General features: G+C 47.6%; 1 protein-coding gene across 1 annotated transcript in view; it reads left to right on the forward strand.

Annotated features, from left to right (window-relative positions):
• Positions 1 to 24511, forward strand: part of hook2 (hook microtubule-tethering protein 2) — a 73420-nt gene that overhangs the window by 43853 nt on the left and 5056 nt on the right. Inside the window, exons 11-20 of the mRNA XM_078235054.1 lie at positions 199 to 400; positions 1605 to 1715; positions 3232 to 3319; positions 4995 to 5061; positions 9938 to 10078; positions 12182 to 12269; positions 19013 to 19047; positions 20882 to 20964; positions 22603 to 22706; positions 23705 to 23809. Of these exons, the coding sequence (XP_078091180.1) occupies positions 199 to 400; positions 1605 to 1715; positions 3232 to 3319; positions 4995 to 5061; positions 9938 to 10078; positions 12182 to 12269; positions 19013 to 19047; positions 20882 to 20964; positions 22603 to 22706; positions 23705 to 23809 (1024 nt within the window). The remainder of the gene's footprint in view (positions 1 to 198; positions 401 to 1604; positions 1716 to 3231; positions 3320 to 4994; positions 5062 to 9937; positions 10079 to 12181; positions 12270 to 19012; positions 19048 to 20881; positions 20965 to 22602; positions 22707 to 23704; positions 23810 to 24511) is intronic.

Raw genomic sequence — 24511 nt, forward strand, 5'->3', positions numbered from 1 at the left:
GGCCAGCCAGCGACACCCATGTCCCACAAATGAATAAAAAAAACATAGAACTGCTGCAATAAGCACATACTTTCTCCTTCCCAGTCGATACAAGGAGCTGGTACTCTCCAAGCGCACAAGTTGTTGTAGCAGTAGGTGTTTTTTTTTAAGTTACTAAAGGACTCAGACTGATGAAGGTTTTGCGGATGTTGTTGACAGGCACTCTTCCGACAAAGTCAATAAGCTGGAGGCTACTGTGGAGGCTTACAAGAGAAAACTTGAGGACTTGGGGGACCTGCGTAGACAAGTCAAGCTCCTGGAGGAGAGGAACACCGTGTACATGCAGAAGACCTTTGACCTGGAGGAGGAGTTGAAGAAAGCCAACTCGGTGCGCAGTCAGCTGGAGGCTTACAAGAGACAGGTAATGTGAAACGTGCCGATTAACCTGGGCTCGCTGCTTCTGATTTTGAACCTACTCCACCTGCACCACAACCTTCTCCCCCAACACCCCACTCAGCAACACTTCATTCGCCTGACAGGTGGTATTTCCATTTTCACATTAATCCTCTCGTGGTTGTATAACTAGATATTACGTCACATGTTGGCCCATCCTTACTATATTGTGACAATCTAAAGTAATTTCACGAAGGATCTGTTTATTCATTCGCGGGACATGGGCATCACTGACTGGCCAGCATTTCTTGCCCATCCCTTGTTAACCTTGAACTGAGTGTCTCGTTTGGCCATTTCAGAGAACAGTTGAGAATCAACCACATTGCTGTGGCTCTGGAGTCACATGTAGGCCAGACCGGGTAAGGACGGCAGATTTGGTGCTGGGGGGTAGGTACAGGGGAGATGTTAGGGATAAGTTTTTCACACACAGGGTGGTGGGTGAGTGGAATCGGCGGCTGTCAGTCGTGGTGGAGGCGAACTCAATAGGGTCTTTTAAGAGACTCGTGGATGATTACATGGAGCTTAATAGGATGGAGGGTTATAGGTAGGTCTAGAAGGTAGGGACGTGTTCGGCACAACTTGTGGGCCGAAGGGCCTGTTTGTGCTGTAGTTTTTCTATGTTTCTATTTCCTTCCCTAAAGGACATTAGTGAACCAGATGGGTTTTTCCGACAATGGTTTCATGGTCATCAGTAGATTCTTAATTCCAGATTTTTTTTTTATTGAATTCAAATTCCACCACCTGCCGTGGCTGGATTCGAACCCAGGTCCCCAGAACATTAGCTGAGTTTCTGGATTAATTGTCTGGCGATAATACCACTAGGTCAACGCCTTGAGCTTGTTGGACACTAGTTTGGGCTAATTTCCCTGTCGAGCTGGAGCCGATTCCTTGGGTCACTGTCTGTGTGGAGTCTGCACGTTCTCCCCCTGTCTGCGTGGGTTTCCTCCGGGTGCTCTGGTTTCCTCCCACAGTCCAAAGGCGTATTAGTTGGGTGCATTGGCCATGCTAAATTCTCCCTCAGTGTATCCAAACAGGCGCCGGAGTGTGGCGACTAGGGAATTTTCACAGTAACTTCTTTGCAGTGTTAATGTAAGCCTACTTGTGACACTCATAAATAAACTTAAATACGCTGACTTTTTTTGTTCATTTCCCCTTTGTTTTTAAATATGAAGGTTCACGAGCTTCACAACAAGCAGTCGGAGGAGTCGATGAAAACAGAAAAGTGGCAGTTTGAGTTCAAGCACCTACAGGAGAAACACGACGCACTGATGAAAGAGAAAGAGGTAAGCGCAGGACAACGAGATACACTCAGAAATGCACAGAATCAGCGCGCGAGAGAGGAAGACCAGTGTTTCGAGTGATCACATCAGGATCTTCAGAAACAGAAAATCCTGACAGCACAGAAAGAGGCCATTCAGCCCATCATGTCTGTGCCAGCTCCATGCTCAGCAGGTCAAGGCAGTTCCTGTTAACTGTGCGGGATGATTTTGACCTGAAACTTTAAACTCTTGTCTCTCGCTCCGCAGATGCTGCCTGACCTGATCATTCCAGCACGTACTGTTATCATTTCGGGCTTCCTTCCTCTGCAGCATTTTGCTTTTGTAGTAGGATCTTGAAAGGGTGTGTTTTTGTGGGAAAGGGGTCGAGAGTTCACAGTACCTCGGGTATGAAGGACTTGAACTGATCGCATAATAAATTGATGCGATTATGCTTGAAGTGCCAAGCAGTGACTAATACGGTAACTTCCCCCACAATCAGATCGTAGACTCCCTGCATTGCAGAAGGTGGCCATTCAGCCCATCAAGATAGATGGGCTTCTTGATTAATAAGGGGATCGGGGGTTATGGGGAAAAGGCAGGAGAATGGGGATGAGAAAAATATCAGCCATAGAATAGAATCATAGAAACCCTACAGTGCAGAAGGAGGCCATTCGGCCCATCGAGTCTGCACCGACCACAATCCCACCCAGGCCCTACCCCCACATATTTACCCGCTAATCCCTCTAACCTACACATCCCAGGACTCTAAGGGGCAATTTTTAACCTGGCCAATCAACCTAACCCGCACATCTTTGGACTGTGGGAGGAAACCGGAGCACCCGGAGGAAACCCACGCAGACACGAGGAGAATGTGCAAACTCCACACAGACAGTGACCCGAGCCGGGAATCGAACCCGGGACCCTGGAGCTGTGAAGCAGCAGTGCTAACCACTTTGCTACCGTGCTGCCCATGATTGAATGGCGGAGCAGATTCGATGGGCCGAGTGGCCTAATTCTGCTCCTATGTCTTACGGTCTAAGTCTGCACCGACCCTCCGGCAAGAACACTAGTTCAGGGTGGGCTGGAAGTGAGACTGCGGGGAAGAATGTGTTTTCCCGCATCTCTTTTAACATTCCAGGATTTCCTTTTACGCTACTGGCTTATTTGAATTTGGAATGAGGGCAGATCAGCGAGTTCTGCTCGCATCGCCAGTTTTTTTTTAGGTTTCGTCCTCCGATGAGGGAGAGGACTGAACAAAAGTTGGTGGAACCACTTTTTATATAGAAGGAGGAGCACTGCCTGAAATAGGAGCAGGGAATTTTATCAGTCTTTCAAGGCAAGGAATTTTGTTAGCCAAATTCCTACCTTGCCATATCATGGGATACACCCGGGAGCTGCTGCAGCCATGAAACGAAGGATACCCTGGAAAATTCCTGCTGTAATGCAATGCGGTGTTCCACATTTCAAATGGTTAAATTGCACGTTTAATTGTAACCACAAAACAGCAGCTGATGCCACGCAAATACATTTGTTTTTTCAGCGGCTAATAATGGAACGAGATGCCCTCCGGGAGACCAATGAAGAACTTAGATGTGCGCAAATGCAACAGAAATTCCTGAACAAACCAGGTACACCAACTTGGGGAGTGGGGGGGGGCAGGAATTTGGTAGCCTAGTGGTTCTTTTGCGAGACTGCTAATCCAGAGGCCTGGACTAATGATCATGAGGTGTGGGTTCCAATCCCATCATGGCTGCTGGATAATTTTAATTCAATTCGATTAATCTGGAATTAAAACCAGTAATAATGAACACATACTACTGAATTGTTCGTAAGAACCTGTCTGCTTCAGTTGCCTCCTTTTTAAGGGAGGATATCTGCTGTTGTGACCTGATCTGGCTCCATACCAGCAGCAATGTGAGTGGCTCTTAATTACTCTCTAAAATAGTCCACCATAGGGCAGCACAAGTGTTAGCACTGCTGCCTCACAGCAATGGGACCCAGGTTCGATTCCCGGTTTGGGTCACTGTCTGTGTGGAGTTCGCATATTCTCCCCGTGTCTGCGCAGGTTTCTTTCAGGTGCTCCGGTTTCCTCCCACAGTCCAAAAGACGTGCTGGTTAGGGTGCATTGGCCATCCTAAATTATCCCTCAGTGTTACCCGAACAGGAGTGTGGCGACTAGGGGATTTTCACGGTAACTTCGTTAACATAAGCCTACTTGTGACACTAATAAATAAATTCAATTGTGTTGAAGGAGGAGGTTCGCCAATGTCTCAGAAAAAATCAGGGACTGGCAAAATCTGGCCTAATGAACAATTCGTGCAAGTTTCACGCTCGCCCTCGCCCTCGCCCACTCGTTCACTCGCTCAGGGAATTTTATGATTTTACTTGGTTAGGAGCGCAGACCTGTTAAAGAAGCAGCCCGCAACACTAACTTGCAATAGAACAATGGGTGCCCAAATCAGAAAGGTGACAGTGCTACCATTAAAACTGGAAGCTTGGATATCACTGCATATTCACATTTCTTGTAAAAATAAATGTTATAAATGTCTCCTTTTTTTTTTGCAAGTACACTAACTGGAAGAAGAGTTCTGTATGCACCTTACATTTTACAGTAATTATTGTTGTCCTGCTGGTATCAATGACTAGGTTTCATCCCATTTCCTGTGTTGTTTCCCATGTACATTGCATTTTTACCCCTTTTATTTCTGAACTTATCCATTCAGTTCACAATACTACTTTTCTACTTTGCTGTTTTCTGTAGTATAGCTTTCGGTGTCTCTCAAACTAACGATTTAATTAAAACACCACTCGTGTATATTGTCCTTGCTTCGGGAAGCTATTACCTGTTGGCCTCTTTAAACCACCAAGAACGTGCATACTGCTCTGCACGGTGGCACAGTGGTTAGCATTGCTGCCTCACAGCACCAGGGACCCAGGTTCGATTCCCAACTTGGGTCACTGTCTGTGCGGAGTTTGCACGTTCTCCCCGTGTCTGCATGGGTTTCCTCCAGTTTCCACCCACAGTCCAAAGATGTGCGGGTTAGGTTGATTGGCCATGCTAAATTGACCCTGGTGTCAGGGGAATTAGCAGGGTAAATATGTGGGGTTACGGGAATAGGGCCTGAGCGGGATTGTGGTCGGTGCAGACTCGATGGGCTGAATGGCCTCCTTCTGCACTGTGGGAATTCTATGATTTTAATATCACTGATTCTGCACTCTGCAAATGTGGGGAAATGTCAGTAGCTTGTCTCACGAGACACATCCAGTGCATGTAACTTTGTCGGTCTGTGTTTTGTACTCCAGATACAACGTTTGACGAGGATTTATCAATAGGCAACCTTGCAGCCGAGATGGTTCCTGCGGACCTCCAGTAAGTCTGTGTTTGACTGTAAGGTAGGGAGGTGGTAATGTCACGGGACTATTAATCCAGAGGCCCAGGCTAATGATCTGGGACGTGGGTTCAAATCCCACCATGGCAGCTGGTGGAATTTAAATTCAATTAATAATTCTGGAATATAAAATCATTGCCCGTCTTCTTCAGTAATGTACTTTAGGGAAGGAAATTTGCTATCCTTACCCAGTCTAGCCTATATTAGAATCCTACAGTGCAGAAAGAGGCCATTTGGCCCATCGAGTCTGCACCAACCACAATCCCACCCAAGCCCTATCCCCATAACCCCATGAATTTACCCTAATGTTTCCCCTGACACCAAGGGGAAATTTAGCATGGCCAGTTCACCTAACCTGCACATCTTTGGACTGTGGGAAGAAACTGGAGCACCCGGAGGAAACCCACACAGACACGGGGAGAACGTGCAGACTCCACACACACACACACACACAGTGACCCAAGCCGGGAATCCACCCCAGGTCCCTGGCGCTGTGAGGCAGCAGTGCTAACCACTGTGCCACCGTGTTGCCCCACGTGACTGCAGACCCACACCAAAGTAGTTGACTTTCAACTACCCTGCTTGCGAGCAAATGCTGGCCTTGCCAGTGACACCCACGTCCCACAAAAGACTCAAGAAATCAAACATTTCCTCCCGCAGCCCTTCTGGTCCCTTGTCCTTGCCCAGTTCCTCTCGCCAGTGTTCATGTTTGTACTAGCTTGTTGTCAGTGTGCAGATTCCATCAGTTGATGGAGCTCCCCTTGTGAATGGCACAGTGCACCTCTCACCAATGTTCCAGCTGAGCAGCACAGTTACAGGGTGGCACAGCAACCCGGAAGGCAATGGGCAGGCCTGGGAATTGAAAGCTACGGAGCATTGAAAACACCAGGAAACACACAACTACCAAAATAACAAAACATTGCCTCAGACGCCGCAAGTAAAAATATTGTGACTGCATGAGCAGCACGGTGGTTAGCACTGCTGTCTCACAGCGCCAGGGACCCGGGTTCGATTCCCGGCTTGGGCCACTGTCTGTGTGGAGTTTGCATGTTCTCCCCGTGTCTGCGTGGGTTTCCTCCGGGTGCTCCAGTTTCTTCCCACAGTTCAAAGATGTGCAGCTTAGGTGGATTGGCCATGCTAAAATGCCCCTTGGCGTCCAAAGATGTGCAGGTTAGAGGGTTTAGTGGGTTTACAGGCCTGGGTAAGATAAAAAATGTGGTCAGTACAGACTCGATGGCCCAAATGGACTCCCTCTGCACTGTATGGTGCTATATGGGTTAAACTTAAACAAAAAAGTGAAACAAATATCCAGAATATTCTGCTAATCTTGTCTGAGCTTCCTCTAGTTGGCACTGTTGTTGTTCAAGTGTTCCATGCTCACCCCTAACATTCCTATGTTTGACTTCTTTCCCCCGCTGAGTTCAAGGCGAATTACTGCAGATGTTGGAATCTGAAACAAAAACAGAAACTGCTGGAAAATCTCAGTGGTCTGACAGCATCTGTGGAGAGAGAACAGGGCTCTGATCTGTCTCTCCCTGCTGAGTTAACTTGAGGGGTTAGTGGTGTAAATATGTGGGGTCATGGGGATGAGGCCTCTTGCAGAGAGTTGGTGCAGACTCAATGGGCCAAGTGGCCTCAGTTGAACTGTAGCAGGTACAAGATGCAGTGCAACAATGCAATAAGGCTCCTGTGGCAGCACCTTCTGAACCCACAACCTCTACCATCTAGAAGGACGAGGGCAGCAGACACATGGGAACACCACCACCTGCTCTGAGCCGCTCACCATCCTGACTTGGAAATATATTGGCCGTTCCTTCACAGTGGCTGGGTCAAAATCCCCCTCACGCCACCTGGACTGTAGCAGTTTCCAGAAGGCAGCTCACCATCACCTTCTCGAGGGCACTTGGGGGACGGGGAATAAATCCTGGCGAAGCCGGCCATGCCCACAGCCCATGAACAGATCTAACAAAAAAAAGTACAAATTTACATCACACAATGATTTTTCACCTGGATGCAAAATTAGTTTTTAAACATCTGGGGCTCGGGTTTTCCCGGCTCGCTGCACTGCTGGGAATCGGCGCAAGGCTGATTACAATATTGAAATTGGCATTTCCATCTCATTAGCGAGCCTGGGCGATACTGTCCCGGGCTCGCTAAGGTTCCTGACCCCATCGAGGGAGGTTCCCACTGGCGGGGTTAAAGATGGTCCCCAGCTACAGGGAGCTGGCCTGTTGTACTCGCTAGTGGGGACAGAGGCCATTGAAGCCCGTGGGGGGTGGGGCGGGAACCACCTTGCATCCTGGCACTGCCCACCAGGCACGGAAGGGGGATCTTGCAGGAGCGGGGCGATAGGCGGGGAGGTGAATCGCTGCGCACTGTGCACAGCGATGGGTGGGGGAGGGAGGGGTGCGATCGGGGCTGGCATTGGGGGGAGGGGGGGGTTGGTGGCGATCAGGGAATCCATTGGGGGATGTGTTGGAACCAGCGATCAGGGAGGGGGGCACAGTCAGGGAAGCCATTGGGAGGCCTGCGATCGGGGTGGGTTAGTGGGGTGGGGGGGCCACTGCTCAGCGCACTGATGCTGGCCTCTCGGACAGGATTAGCCCACTCCCACACTCCTCTTAGTGGCGTGAATTCCCCGGCGGACTCCGTGAAGCACAGAGTGCCAGAAATTCAACCAACCAAGTTCACCCAAAAATAGGGGTTTCCCGTCCGTTGGACATTTAGATTATTTTTGGGGGGAAAATTGCCCCGCTCAACTTGAAGAAATACAAATAATATTCTCAGTTCACGGTTCAAGGCAACGTAGCGATGTGATATATTTTGTGTGAAAATGGGAAGTGTAGTTTCCATTTCTACCACAAGAGGATATTACTAAGCTGTCAAAGTGATCCAGAAGTTAATATTAACTACTGCAGGAGTGTATATTGTTGCTGGTTTCAAAGCCTGTCAAAGTTTGGACGGTACCCTGCAAGTGTGTCTTAGCTTTCCCTTCCTCCTCCTCTCTCTGTAATGTCCCATGCCCCAGCTCTCATTAAAAGAACCCGATTTTGCAAATGGGAATATATCAAAAATATTTAGAGGGATCCTATGGCATTGTTGGCGGGTTTTCTTCCCCTTGGCCTGGCTGGTGTTTATCTCATGAGAGATTTTGCTCCAACAGAATTTTTTTTACATCAGATAAACGCAAAACACTGCGGATGCTGGAACCTGAAACAAAAAAACAGAAAAATGCTGGAAAATCTCACCAGGTCTGACAGCATCTGTGGTGAGAGAATCGAGCCAATGTTTCGAATCTGGATGACCCTTCGTCAGAGCTCTGACGAATATATTTGGCTGACAAATTAACCAAATACATTCAGCAACATGTGAAACTACATAGATGTGTGGCATCATTATAATTTGTTAACAGGGTCAAGTATGGATTTTTAACATTTGCAAGCACAAAATAACTTTATTAAGAAATTGTCAGTGGTCCTTTTTCAGCTGTTGGGCAGCTCAGTTTTCCATCTAATGTTCAATTACTTCGTTTAACTTACTGCTGCAGACAGAGCTCTGAACGAAGGGTCATCCAGACTCGAAACATTGGCTCGATTCTCTCCCCACAGATGCTGTCAGACCTGCTGAGATTTTCCAGCATTTTTCTGTTTTCTGTCAGAATTCCTTTACAGTTTGTGGGAGCCCTGTGCGCAGGATGGCTGTCACACTTATCGAAGTGATAGTGAGTATGCTAGATTGCTAGCCTAGAATGATGAATCGTTCAGCTGTTTGTGGGGATGAGAGGCCTTGACACGGTGTTGTACAAATGCAATTCCTTTATTGTGTGACTGGATCAGAAATTTTCGGGCATTACCAAGGGATTAATTGGATAGATCTTTCAAAGACTTGACATAGATGGGCTGAAGGACTTCCTTCTTCATTATTATCTGAATGGCTAGAGATTGGGAGAGTGGAGTGTGCAGTGGGACCTGGGTGTCCCAGTCGTTGAAGGTAAGCATGCAGGTGGTGAAGAAGGCAAACGGTATCTTGGCCTTCCTGGCGAGATGATTCAAGTAGGGATGTCGTGCTGCAGTTATACAATGCTTTGGTGAGATTAAGTGCACTAGTGTGCAGTTTTGGTCTCCTTTTTATATGAGGAAGGATGTTCTTGCTATGGAGGGAGTTCAGTGAAGGCTTACCAGACTGATTCCTGACTAGCAGTTCAAGAAGGCAGCTCACACCCACCTTCTCGAGGGCAATTAGGGACTGACGTTTGAGGAAAGATTGAGTTGATTAAGATTGGATTCACTGGCGTTTAGAAGAATGAGGAGGGATCTCATGGAAACCTATCAAATTCTAACAGGACTAAACAGGAAGGATGTTCCCAATGTTGGGAACCAGAGGTCACAGTTTAAGGGGTAAACCATTTAGAACTGAGATGAGGAGAAATTTTGCACTTGATGAGCTTGTGGAATTTTCTACCACAGAAAGCAGTTGAGGCCAAAACATTGTATGTTTTCAAGAAGGAATTAGATATAGCACTTGTGACTAATGGGATCAAAGGACATAGGGGGTAGGAGGTGGGGGGGGATCAGGTTACTGAATTGGATGATCAGCAATGAGCATAATGAATGGCAGAGCAGACTTGAGGGGCCGAATGGCCTACTCCTGCTCCTATTTTCTATGGTTCAGTCTGAGTCTGTAACTCCAGTCCATTGTTTGGGGGGATCTTGGTATCATGAAGGACGCTACATGAATGCATGTTCCTTCTTTCTGAAAAGTTCAGACTGCTGGTATCTTCCTAAAACAAAAAGTACCATTCAAAGTACCTTGGCACTTAGCTTGGTGATGCTGACTTGTACTTTGTAATGCTTTCAGGGAGAACATCATTCAGCTGCAACGGGAGAACAAGATGCTGCGTGTCCAACAAGAGGAGACATACAACAATCGGATAACAGAGTTCCAGAGTGTGCTGGATGATGCCAACAGAAACAAACACAAACTGGAGAATGAGAACAGGTTAGCAGCGAGGTGGAAGTGTGTTCCTGCCTGAGGGGTTGGATGGAGAGGTTACACCCAATAAGACTGTACCAGTACTTGTCCCTGTTTGTGTTCGAGTTGCACAAGCACGTGGTTGAACCGTGTTTCTGTAGATATGGCTCTCGGGGCTGAGGGATATGGGGTAAAAGATGGGATCAGGAAATTGAATTTGGTGATGTGCCATGATGCAGGCTGGAAGGGCCTAATGGCCTACTCCCGCTTCTATTTTCTGTGTGGCTGGCTGTATAGAATTAAGCCCCGTGAATACATAATTTACTGTTACAGAAGTGGATTTGCTCCATTACATGAGATCTGTACAGATTCTGTAAGCCCCACTGGAGCAAATAATCTTTTGTGTCTGTGAATGTATAATATAAATGTGAATGTGTGCATAATATACACATATAATATATATACACATACATTACAACACATATATACTTGCCAAATGGAAAGTCTCTGCAATCCAGGCTTTACACAAGTGTAGCAAGAACACCTTTTGGACTGTGGGAGGAAACCGGAGCACCCGGAGGAAACCCACGCAGACACGGGGAGAACATGCAAACTCCACACAGACAGTGACCCAAGCCGGGAATCAAACCCGGGTCCCTGGCGCTGTGAGGCAGCAGTGCTAACCGCTGTGCCACACGGGCACAACCCCACCTGCAAGTTCACCTTCAAATCCACTCGCCATCCTGACTTGGAAATATATTGCTGTTCCTTCACTGTCACTGGGTTAAAATCCTGGAACTCGCTCCCTAACAACACTGTGGGTGTACCTACCCATTCTAATTCGCATTCTAATCAGTATTCTGCAACTTGATTTTGTGTCTGTGCCCTGTTTGAGAGCACATTTCCACTCCATCTGACGAAGGAGCAGTGCTCCGAAAGCTTATGGTATTTGCTACCAAATAAACCTGTTGGACTTTAACCTGGTGTTGTGAGACTTCTTACGGTGTACCTACCCACAGGGACAGTGCCACCTTCCCAAGAGGCGCTTATAGATGGGCAACAAATGCTGGCCTAGCCAGTGACACCCACATAGAATCATCATAGAATCCTACAGTGCAGAAAAAGGCCATTCGGCCCATCGAGTCTGCACCAACCACAATTCCACCCAGGCCCCTATCCACATATCCCTACATATTTACCCTCTAACCTGTGCATCCCGGGACTCTAAGGGGCAATTTAGAATGGCCAATCAACCGAGCCCGCACATCTTTGGACTGTGGGAGGAAACCGGAGCACCCGGAGGAAACCCATGCAGACACGGGGAGAATGTGCAAACTCCACACAGACAGCGACCCGAGCCGGGAATCGAACCCAGGTCCCTGGAGCTGTGAAGCAGCAGTGCTAACCACTGTGCCACCGTGCCGCCCCAATCAAATAAACTGAGGGATCTGTTACTAAGAATAACTTTCAATTCCAGATTTTATTAATTGAATTTAAATTCCACCAGCTGCTGTGGTGGGATTTGAACCCGTGTCCCCCCCAGAGCCTCTGGTTACTAATCCAGTGACAATACCATTACACCACTGTCTTCCCTTACTGTCATCCCATGAACATCTTATTTATTCTAATGAATACAGAAGCTTAAGGGTTGATCTACTTGTGGTAGGAATAGGGTAGGCAGAGAAACAGTTTCCTCTAATGGGAAGTCCAGAACAAGGAGCATAATAATATTAGAACAAGGCCATTCGGGACCAATGTCAGAAGCACTTCCCGCACAAAGATTAATGGAAATCCGGAACTCTGCCCCCCAAAAAGCTGTGAGGCTTTAATTAAAAATGTTAGATCTAAGATTGATTAGTGTTTGTTGAGTGAGGATGTTGGGGAGCGGGACCATGTCTCGTAAATAAAGTTGAGACGCTGGTCACCTAACCGGCAGAACAAGCTTTGCGGGTTTATGCCTTCGTCTTGTTCCTATATTCCAAAGTAAAGCACTTCCCTGGAGGTCATCGTGACCTTTTTGTTGTCGATGCTATAACCTTTCTTTAAAAGCAGGAGTCACCGAAACCACGTGAGCATTTTTTGGGAAGCTTTAACGTCAACGACTGCATTTTTAACCCTGGCAACCAATAGGTTAAACCGGCAGCAGATCACTGAGTTACGCCAGCAAGTGGAACAACTCCAAAGGGCTCTACAGGAGCAGGGAAGCAAGGCTGAAGATGTGAGTACGAGTGCTGGGTAATTGTCTGGCCTGGTCTTGTAGAAAGTGGATCTTTGAGGAAGAAAGTAAAAATATATTCGGTCTTTTGAAATACTGGAGGGAAACGAGCCGATTCGAGTGACGTCTTGAATTCCTTGAAGTACCCCCCCACCCCCACTCCCGCACCACCACCCCTCCTTTCCTCTGTGTATGTCTGTTTGGCTGTTGCTTGCTCCATAAGCACTCCCGTCTTTGCATTTGTGCCACACCCTAAGTGAGGTTTAGCCTGAGGTAAGTTCAAGGGCCCGGATCCATTGCGCTAATTTTGCCTGCAGACCTAGATGTTGTTTGACATCCCGCGCAGATGATGAAAGATTTGCCCCTTTGTGATTGACTGTAGCTGAGGAATGTTGTTGGAGCGGTTTGCTGATGTTTGTTCAAACGCAAACAAGAATTATTGCATATTATATCGTTATCCTCCTTCATTCTACTGGCGTTTAAAGGAAGATCAGTTGTGACAAACACCTTTTAATCTAATGAACCATCTGGTTCACTGATGTCCTTTAAGGAAGGAAATCTGCCGTCCTTACCCAGTCTGGCCTACATGTGACTCCAGACCCACAGTAATGGGGGAGGCGATGGCCTAGTGTTATTATTGCTAGACTATTAATCCAGAAACTCAGCTAATGTTCTGGGGACCCGGGTTCAAATCCCGCCACAGCAGTTGGTGGAATTTGAATTCAATTTTTAAAAAATCTGGAATTAAGAATCTACTGATGACCATGAAACCATTGTCGATTGTTGGAAAAATCCATCTGGTTCACTTAATGTCCTTTAGGGAAAAGAAATCTGCCGTCCTTACCCAGTCTGGCCTACATGTGACTCCAGAGCCACAGCAATGTGGTTGACTCTCAACTGTCCTCCAAGGGCAAATATGGATGTGTAATAAATCCACAGAGGCGAAGGTCCCGTCACCAAAAGTTCCTTTTTTTAACAAGACATACCATACAACAGAGTGCTGTCTGTGTGCTCCCCACTTCAGCCGGCAGAGAGACTGACACACCTGCTTTAAATATGGAACACGAGGCTCCCTGATTAGGCCTACAATTAGGACATACTCTAGCAGGCCAACCTCATTTGCCTGGCTGAAGTCATCACAGGATGGGCAATGAATGCTGGCCATCCAGCGACGCCCATGTCCCACAAATGAATAAAATCTAATCACATGTTCCAAGATGCCTCACAGTTCTGAAGCAAAGTTAGACACATTCGGCAATATTAGGGCAGTTGACCAAATTCTTGATTAAAATGGGAGGCCTTAAGGAACGTCTTAAAGGAGGGAGCAGACAGAGGTGGAGATGTTTGAGGAGGCAATTCCAAATCTTGGGGTCCAGGCAGCCAAAGGCTTGGGGCCCCAGTGATGGAGCAATTTAAATCGGGAACACTCAGCACTACGTCAGAGAGTTGTTATAGGGTGGGAGGGATAAATTTGAAAAGAATCCGAATCATTCGCGCGATCAAGTGTACAGAGAATTTTCGGATGGCAAACACAACTTTTGTGCAGATAAATCTTTGGCGTTCTCACTTGACTGGGCATTTATATAAAATATTACCAGAAACCACACCTTCGTTAATGAGGGGAGCTTAATATGTACAACATGGCACTGACTAATATGCAATAACCTTTGCTTTATAAATGTCTAATGTATTTCTTTCTTTTCCTTTTTGTGTGTTCTCATCTGCAATAGGCCATTGTAAGTATATCAGCATTAGAAATTCATCCAGAATTAGTGTACAGAAAAAGCACAAATCAATGGAAAAACTGCACAGACTGGTTGCCCTTGTGCACCGCTTTACTGGCAACTGTTAAATCACCGCTTAATTTTGAAACCTTCCAAGGGTTGGCTTTCACATTTAAAGTGCTTATTTTTTCTTGATTTATGGTTTGGGCATAGTTTTAACCCTTTGAAGATGACAGATGAGTGATTGTTGAAGGTGGCCTGACAATATCACTGGGATCAATAAGCAGATATTCCTTGAGCTCCTATATTAATTCATGGATTGGTTAAAGTGCTCTTATAGAATCCCTACAGTGTAGATGAAGGCCATTTGGCCCATCGAGCATGCACCGAGGGGCAATTTAGCATGGCCAATCAACCTAACCTGCACATCTTTGGACTGTGGGAGGAAGCCGGAGCACCCGGAGGAAACCCATGCAGACCCGGGGGAGAATGTGCAAACTCCACACAGACAGTGACCCGAAGCCAGAATTGGTCCCTGGTGCTGCGAGGCAGCAGCGCTAACCACTGTGCCACCCATCTTGTGTGCTATTATTTCCAACTATCCCTTACCAGGACCTTAAAACACAGAGTTCTTCACCTTCCCAGGTCTTGTCTTTCTCCTACGATCTACAGGCTTTTAAAATCCCAAGCTTGATAGAAATCATAGAATCCCTACAGTACAGAAAGAGGCCATTCGGCCCGTCGAGTCTGCACCGACCACAATCCCACCCAGGCCCTACCCCCATATCCCTACATATTTACCCACTAATCCCTCTAACCTACGCATCTCAGGACACTAAGGGGCAATTTTAGCATGGCCAATCAACCTAACCCGCACGTCTTTAGACTGTGGGAGGAAACCGGAGCACCCGGAGGAAACCCACGCAGACACGGGGAGAATGTGCAAACTCCACACAGACAGTGACCCAAGCCGGGAATCGAACCCAGGTCCCTGGAGCTGTGAAGCAGCAGTGCTAACCACTGTGCTACCGTGCCGCCCATGTTACTGGCAGGGTGGAAACACTGTCTTTTCCAGCACTATACAATCCTATCTCCCTGTTATTGGTTACTGGGTAAACGTTCATGCCACTTCTGTACTGAGCACCTTCAGTTACGATAGAATTATCACTTCCAGGAATGCTTTACTCACACCTAATTGGAAATGTATAGAGAATAATTCTGAAAGTGCAAATGTGTGATACCTGAGACTTTTCAAAGGGTTGACTGCTGTAGATAGAATTCACTGCTGGCTATCATGGAAGTAAAATGGTCACCTAACTCTTTCACTGGTCCTTCGTGTTCAGTCAAAACTTGATCAAATGTTTGCATCAATTAGGAGTTCTAAACTCGCTGGATTGTTGTGGACATAATGCAGTATCTTGACCATAATATTCTCCTCTTCACTGCATGACTGGAGCTGGGATTTCCTCTTCATGTGTGGATAAATCGAATCAGTTCAGGTCCCTCATGAAAACTTGAATTTGTGGGATTGCCTGTCTCAAGATCTGGACGTCCCAAAGTGAATTACAGCCAATCTTGAATTTTGTCGCTGTTGTAACGTAGGAAGCACGGAAGACATCTTTTCATTGAGCCAGAGTCTTCCATCTGTATATCAAACTGTTTGAGCTTCTCCATTTCAGTGGAGTTCTTGTGTGTGTGTGTGCGCTTGTGTGTGTGTGCGCTTGTGTGTGTGTGCGCTTGTGTGTGTGTGCGCTTGTGTGTGTGTGCGCTTGTGTGTGTGTGCGCTTGTGTGTGTGTGCGCTTGTGTGTGTGTGCGCTTGTGTGTGTGTGCGCTTGTGTGTGTGCGCTTGTGTGTGTGTGCGCTTGTGTGTGTGTGCGCTTGTGTGTGTGTGCGCTTGTGTGTGTGTGCGCTTGTGTGTGTGTGCGCTTGTGTGTGTGTGCGCTTGTGTGTGTGTGCGCTTGTGTGTGTGTGTGCGCTTGTGTGTGTGTGCGCTTGTGTGTGTGCGCGCTTGTGTGTGTGTGCGCGCTTGTGTGTGTGTGCGCGCTTGTGTGTGTGTGCGCGCTTGTGTGTGTGTGCGCGCTTGTGTGTGTGTGCGCGCTTGTGTGTGTGTGCGCGCTTGTGTGTGTGTGCGCGCTTGTGTGTGTGTGCGCGCTTGTGTGTGTGTGCGCGCTTGTGTGTGTGTGCGCGCTTGTGTGTGTGCGCGCTTGTGTGTGTGCGCGCTTGTGTGTGTGTGCGCGCTTGTGTGTGTGTGCGCGCTTGTGTGTGTGTGCGCGCTTGTGTGTGTGTGCGCGCTTGTGTGTGTGTGCGCGCTTGTGTGTGTGCGCGCTTGTGTGTGCGCGCTTGTGTGTGTGTGCGCGCTTGTGTGTGTGTGTGCGCTTGTGTGTGTGTGCGCTTGTGTGTGTGTGCGCTTGTGTGTGTGTGCGCTTGTGTGTGTGTGCGCTTGTGTGTGTGTGCGCTTGTGTGTGTGTGCGCTTGTGTGTGTGTGCGCTTGTGTGTGTGTGCGCTTGTGTGTGTGTGCGCTTGTGTGTGTGCGCTTGTGTGTGTGCGCTTGTGTGTGTGTGCGCTTGTGTGTGTGTGCGCTTGTGTGTGTGTGCGCTTGTGTGTGTGTGCGCTTGTGTGTGTGTGCGCTTGTGTGTGTGTGCGCTTGTGTGTGTGTGCGCTTGTGTGTGTGTGCGCTTGTGTGTGTGTGCGCTTGTGTGTGTGTGCGCTTGTGTGTGTGTGCGCTTGTGTGTGTGTGCGCTTGTGTGTGTGTGCGCTTGTGTGTGTGTGCGCTTGTGTGTGTGTGCGCTTGTGTGTGTGTGCGCTTGTGTGTGTGTGCGCTTGTGTGTGTGTGTGCGCGCGCTTGTGTGTGCGCGCGCTTGTGTGTGCGCGCGCTTGTGTGTGCGCGTGCGCATGCATGTGTGTATGTGCGTGAAAGTGGACAACGTGCTAATCCTGACACACTCAAGAAATTCAAACCCTAACTTGCCAAAGGCAATGCTTGCTGCTCCTCAGAAAACAGCGTTTGAATTCCAGCAAATGGTTAATTGATATAAAGACAGCCCAAGTACCACAAAAATAAGTCACAAAATGCAGAAATCTACGGATCTTCCTTGACAGCCTTTTAGGTTACAGTTTGAAAACTCAGAGTCCCACATTAACTCTGTTTCTCTCTCCATGGAAGCGGCCTGACCTGCTGAGCAATTCTGGCATCCCGGTTTTATTTGTTAACGTTACAAATTTTCTTTCAAATACCAAGAATTTAATTCACCCACACTTCTGCCCAATACTTGAATGATAAGGTATATAAAAGGGTGTAATTGAGATGTGAGACAAAGTTAACCATTGATAACACGCCCTCGGTTTATATTTGCCTCAAGGATTGACTTGTTTCTAAACCTAGGGGCAGAATTTCCCTTGCTGCCCGTCCCAGGCCTCGCGCCGGAGGCTCCGCCATTGGCCTGGGCCGGAGGCCCGTCGTGGGCCGGCAGTGATATTTTGTGGCCCCATCATTATCAACGGGGTTTCCCATTGAATGTACCCCTCGCTGCCAGGGAATCCACGGTGAGGGTGCGCCGCCAGCGGGACCAGAAGATCCTGTCTGTGCGAACGGCCAGAAAATTCCAGCCTCAAATTCTTAAATCCATCTCAAGAGTTTAATGACATTACATGAACATTTCAACATTAGGAGTGACAGTTCTTTATTTCCAATATTGCAAGCCTAGTTGTTTTGCTTTGGGTCATTGCCTCCCCTTTCGATGTGATAATTACCTGTTTAGGAGTCTTCTGAAATCAGTAGTTAGGCAGGAACTCTCAGACATGTTGAATCATATAATCCCTACAGTGCAAAAGGAGGCCTTTCGGCCCATTGAGCCTGCACCGACAACAATCCCACCCAGACCCTATCCCCGTAACCCCATGTATTTACCCTGCCAGTCCCCCTCATATGTATTTACTCTCCTAATCCCCTTGACGCTAAGGGGCAATTTAGCATGGCCAATCCACCTAATCCGCACATCTTTGGACTGTGGGAGGAAACCGGAGCACCCGGAGGAAACCCACGAGGGGAATGTGCAAACTCCACACAGACAGTGACCCAAGCCGGGGATCGAACCCGGGTCCCTGGTGCTGAGGGACCATAAGACATAGGAGCAGAATTAGGCCACTCGGTCCATCGAGTCTGCTCCGTCATTCAATCATAGCTGATACTTTTCTCACCCCCATTCTCCTGCCTTTTCCCCATAACCACTGATCTCCTTATTAATCAAGAACCTATCTATCTCTGTCTTAAAGACACTCAATGATCTGGCCTCCACAGCCTTCTGTGGCAAAGAGTTCCACAGATTCAGCAGTGCTCATCACTGTGCCACATTAGGTACCCTATGACCCAGTGTTCAATCAACGCTGCCTTTTCTGCATCTGTTTGATTTGAAAATCGAGGTGAAGGCCCAAGGCCTGAAACGCAGGATATCAACAGCACTTGGAAGAAATAGTGTGTGTGGGAAATTAAACTTGTGTTGCGAATCTTAGGAGCCTGTAGGAAGTAAAAAAAAACGCAAAGCGTTTTGGAGGCCTGGGAAAGAGTTAGCGTGGATGTGAAGCAAGACGTAGTGGGGGCTGTTGAGTTGAAGTGGTGGAGGAGGAGTAGCATTTTTGTCTACCCCTTATTGGATTATGTCTACCTTAGAAACGGCAAACCAGCTGTAACTTCAATTCGATTGATCCACAGTGGCCGTGGAATGAGTCCTGCTGGATTGAAATTGTTAAGGATGTAAGGAATACGATAAACTTGATGGTCAAGTGAAAGGGTTGTGACCTGGGACAGGGAGCCCCTTCAGATTATCTGCTATATTTGTGTCCTTTGCACTCAATCATGCTCAATCCTTCCCCCACCCTCGCCCCGTGTTAAATCATTTATGTAAAAATGAGAATTACTTCAGTGGACCTGTGATGAAAAGAACAGTTGTTGTATTTCTGTGTGCTCTATACTCAACCGAACCTTCCTCTACCCCCTCTTTCTTTTATGTTTTCTCTCCTTGCAGTCTAACCTGCTGAAACGGAAGTTGGATGAACACTTGTAAGTGAAAAAAAGAAACTCCCTCGCGGGTTTGCTCTTGCACGGTGCAATTTGAAAACGGAATGTTTTGCCCTTCACGTCGGCGGGATCTTCCAGTCCCACCGATGTGAGCAGAGATCTCACTGGCTAAAGTTCTTGCTAGTATTTAACACAATCTTGGGAGACTTTATTCTGCTTCTGCAATGATTCTTGGCAATCCTTAACATTGTCACCATCATGAGGACACCCCTGATTAATAATGTGAGCTAACGGTTCAAGGCAAATTATATTTTATGGACCATAAAATATAGGAGCAGAATTTGGCCCATCGAGTCTGCTCCGCCATTCAATTATGGCTGATATGATTTTCATCCCCGTTCTCCTGCCTTCTCCTCGTAATCCTTGATCCCCTTATTCATCAAGAACCTATCCATCCCTGTCTTAAAGACACTCAGTGACCTGGCCTCCACAGCCCTCTGTGGCAGAGTTCCACAGATTCACCACCCAAGTTAGTATTAGAGACGGGTACAATTTTATCTTTTGAAAAGCATTTAAACAGTTACATGGGTATAGAGGGATATGGGCCAAATGCAGGCAATTGGGACTAGCTTAGGGGTTTTTTTTAAAAATGGGCGGCGTGGACAAGTTGGGTTGAAAGGCCTGTTTCCATGCTGTAAACCTCTATGGTTCACCCTCTGGCTGAAGAAATCCCTTCTGTTTTAAAGGAATGTCCCCTCACTCTGAGGTTGTGCCCTCGAGTTCTAGTCTCTCACACACATGCTCTCCACGTCCACTCTATCTAGGCCTCTCAGTATTCTGTAAGTTTCAATTAGATCTCCCCCCCCCACCGCCACCACTTCTAAACTCCATCGAGTACTGACCCAGACCCCTCAACCGCTCCTCATATGACAAACCCGATCTTTCCTTCCAGAAGGATTGCAGGCAGTCAGCTTAGGGACCACAGACAAAATAGTTTGAAAGTTTATTTATTAGTCACGAGTAGGCTACTGTGAAAATTCCCTTGTCGCCACACTCCGGTGCCTGTTCGGGTAACACTGAGAGAGACGTTAGAACGGCCAATGTACCCTAACCAGCACGTCTTTCGGACTGTGGGAGGAAACCGGAGCACCCGGAGGAAACCCACGCAGATACGGGGAGAACGTGCAAACTCCATACGGACAGTGACCCAAGCCGGGAATCGAACCCGGATCCCTGGCGCCATGAGGCAGCGGTGCTAACTACTGTGCCACCGGATGAAGGTGCATAAAGTGGTCGTAGAATGGGGACTTTTCCTCAGCCTGTTGCTTGTTGCTCCCATCGCTGCACATTGTCTGATTTTCTCATTGGTTCCATTATAGAGTTTTCTGTTTTAAATATACCCCCTATCCAAAGTTCAGGGGACGAGGAAACCTGATTCTGGCCCAGTTCCTGTTCGGTTCACTCGGTGTGAACGGAACTCAACTAATACCAGGTTAGAGGACAGGGAACACTTGAGAGGGGACAGATGAAGATTGTCCGTTTTTCAAACTGTGGGTTTAGTTCATCAGCCTGAGTCTAAATTGCCTCTAGCTGCCTCAGTGCACTGGGTCCACCTAAGCTGTGGTGAAAGCCTTTGCCCCTCTTGTACTCATCCTTATGAAGAAAGTTGTGCGTCATTTGACAACTGATTTCCACCTTCAGCGAAGTAATTTAACATTTATCGGGTTTGTGCTGGAAGTTCAGTTTATTTTGGCAAATGCCTTGTTAAAATTGCCTCTTGAATATGCCTGCTGCCAATTTCCCCCAGCTTGTAATGTGTCTGACTCCTCGAGGAAGGTGCTGCCAGCCCATATTGAGTCCTTGTATCTTGTTGCAGAGAGAAGCTGCACGAGGCGCACACTGAGCTCCAGAAGAAAAGAGAGTACATTGATGACCTAGAACCGACCGTTGACAGTCACAGTAAGTAGCGGAAGCCGGAGGGCCTTTGATCAGGAAAAAAAATACTTGCAGCTGCGCACTGAAGCATTTTGACCCATTTCACACTCTTGAGTCTTTGCACGGTGGTTAGCACTGCTGCCTCACAGTGCCAGGGATCCGGGTTCGATTCCTGGCTTGAGCCACTGTCTGTGCGGAGTTTGCACATTCTCCCCGTGTCTGCGTGGGTTTCCTCCGGGTGCTCCGGTTTCCTCCCACAGTCCAAAGATGTGTGGGTTAAGTGGATTGGCCGTGCTAAATTGATCCTTAGTGTCAGGGGGACTAGCTAGGGTAAATGCATGGGGTCATGGGGAAAGGGCCTGGGTGGGATTGTGGTCTGTGCAGACCCGATGGGCCGAATGGTCTCCTTCTCCACTAGGGATTCTGTGATTCTATGGATATGTTGATTGTCAAATGCGGCAGCCGTTCTGCACCAATAATGGTCCACATGCATCAATGAGAGGAGTGAGCAAGTTAATCTGTTCAGTTTGGAGGTGTTAATCAGGGGAGCCGTGTTGTTTGCTGGGACACATGGGAGTATTTTGTGTTCTTTTTCAAATGGGATCCAGTGGAGATTCAATTAAACCTCTTGTTCACCTCTGTCAGGGCGGCACTGCGCCTGTATCGGACTGAGTGCAGCCATGTCCTGTCGTGGCTCTGTTGCCAGATTAGAAATTAAATAGACAATCCGCAGTTCAAATCATGGATTTTGTTAGTCGTTGGAATGAGGGCTGACCCGAAGTAATCAGCCATAGAGCGCAAGGGACCGTAGTTATCTTTTTTTAAAGTTTATTTATTAGTGTCACAAGTAGGCTTACATTAACACTGCAATGAAGTTACTGTGAAAGTCCCCTAGTCGCCACACTCCGGCGCCTGTTCGGGAGCATTGAGGGAGAATTTAGCATGGGCAATGCACCCTAACCAGCACGTCTTTCAGACTGTGGGAGGAAACCGGAGCACCTGGAGGAAACCCACGCAGACACGGGGGAGAATGTGTAAACTCCACACAGACAGTGACCCAAGCCGGGAATTGAACCCGGGTCCCCAGTGCTGTGAGGCAGCAGTGCTAACCACTGTGCCACCTCCCCCCGCCCCCCGCCACTGTGCCACCCTCCATTAGAGAGAGAGAGACAATTAGTTATCTTTGGCTTGAGGGGCAGCACTCCGCGGGCGTGGAGCAAGGTGAAGAGGGCAGGTCTCCATGAACTACCACAGCCGGTGCTGGTGTTGATCCTTCGTCGTTGGCCTCATTCTTCATCGCACTCTAGCCGACTGAGCTAACTGACCCAAAGCAGCTCAGTGGACACCTTTGGGAGAGGGAGAGAAAAGATGCGGAAGCAAAAGGGATGCGCAGCTCACTCGCCCTCCTCGCAATACGAAGCTTGACCTGTCACCAGATTGCAGCAGTGTTTGGAAAGTCATGATGTGAGATGCCGGCGTTGGACTGGGAGATGGGCACAGTAAGTAGTCTCACAACACCAGGTTAAAGTCCAACAGGTTCATTTGGTAGCACGAGCTTTCGGAGCGCTGCCCCGGAATTAATTGTTGTTTAAATGAAATGTACCTTTAGATTGTAAGCATAGCTCTCTCTCATTGTACAATTTACTTCTTTTAAATTTGTAGCAGCTCGAAAGATTGATGAGCTTGAGGAGGTTTTGAAGAAGAAAGATGAAGACATGAGAGCAATGGAGGAAAGATACAAGAAGTACCTGGTGAAAGCACGGACGGTACGTCCTTTGGTCACTGCAGGGTGGCATCATATGCTTCATAAGAGTAACATAGACGATAGGAGCAGGAGGAGGCCATTCTGCCCTTCGAGGCCTGCTCCGCCATTCATCACAATCATGGCTGGTCATCCAACCCTAATCCTGCTTTCTCCCCATAACCTTTAGTACCATTCATCCCAAGTGCTATATCTAGCCACCTCTTGAATACATTCGATGTTTTAGCATCCTGTGGTAATGAATTCCACAGGCGCACCACTCTTTGGGTGAAGAAATGTCTCCTCATCTCCCTATATCCTCAGACTGTGACCCCTGGTTCTGGACTCCCCCACCATTGGGAACATCCTCCCTGCATCTACCCTGTGTAGTCCTGTTAGAATATTAAAAGTCTCTATGAGATTCCCCCCCCCAGCCCACCCTCATTCGTCTGAACTCCAGCAAAAACAATCCTAACCTAGTCAATCTCTCCTCACACGTCAGTCCCACCATCCCCGGAATCAGCCTGGTAAACCTTCGCTGCGCTCCCTCGAGAGCAAGAACATCCTTCCTCAGAAAAGGAGACCAAAACTGCACACAATATTCTAGGTGTGGCCTCACCAAGGCCCTGTACAATTGCAACAACACATCCCTGCTCCTGTACTCAAAACCTCTCGCAATGAAGGCCAACATACCATACATAGTAGAAAGGAATTATTTTTAAGATTCAAACCAGAATTAAAAAGGAAAAAAAATCCTAGTAGATACTAAGAATTCTTCATCCCTGCAATGTGTGTGGTCTGATTAAGAGACCTTTGGGACCAGAAGTTAATTTGAAAAGAATTTTGGGAATCTGTTCCATTGCTAAATTTTTTCAAATTAACTTTGGGCGGATTCAGATTACCCCGGGTAAGGGAGGCATTTAAATTCCAAAAATGAAATGAACCGAGCATTTTCCCCAGCACAAAATAGTTTGCCCAACTTATCCAGAGTGTTTATATTTTTATCTCCTTTCTTTTTCCTAGGTGATCCAAACACTCGACCCAAAACAAATTCCAACAACCGCACCTGAAGTCCAAGCCCTGAAAAACCAACTGCATGAGAAAGAGACTAAGATTCAACTGTTAGAGGTGAGGCCTTTGATTAGCCTGGCCTGAAGAGCCGATTTCAAATGAACCATCTAATTAGTGTCGCTTACTCTCTTCCTTCCTGCATATTCTTTCCTCTTCAAGTATTTATTAAATTCCCTTTACAAAGTTGCAATTGAAAGTGGGCAGCACGGTGGTTAGCACTGCTGCCTCACAGCGCCAAGGACCCGGGTTCGATTCCCGGCTTGAGTCACTGTCTGTGTGGAGTTCACACATTCTTCCCATGTCTGCGTGGGTTTCCTCCGGGTGCTCCGGTTTCCTCCCACAGTCCAAAGGTGTGCAGGTTAGGTGGATTGGCCGTGCTAAATTGCCCTTTAGTATCCAAAGGTGCTTGGGTTAGGATTATCCATGGTAAATGTGTGGGGTTATGGGAATAGAGCCGGGGAGAGGGCCTGGGTAAGATACTCTTTCAGCGAGTTGGCGCAGACTCGATGGGCTGAATGGCCTCCTTCTGCACTGTAGGGATTCTATTATTCTAGCACATCTGGATCATTATAACACCTTGCTCTTCTTTTAAATGTGCCCTCTGACGATCGACCCTTCTGCCAGTACGATTTCCCCCTATTGCCTGGACATGAGGAGAAGAACAGTCTACTCAATCTTTGAAATACCCTTTGATAGAAACCCTCGCAAAATCTCAGACATTTAAAGTTACAGTTTTTTGTTTACGACTGTCTAACTATT

This window comes from Mustelus asterias, chromosome 19 (genome assembly GCF_964213995.1).
Source record: "Mustelus asterias chromosome 19, sMusAst1.hap1.1, whole genome shotgun sequence".
In the NCBI taxonomy this organism is placed as follows: Eukaryota; Metazoa; Chordata; class Chondrichthyes; order Carcharhiniformes; family Triakidae; genus Mustelus; species Mustelus asterias.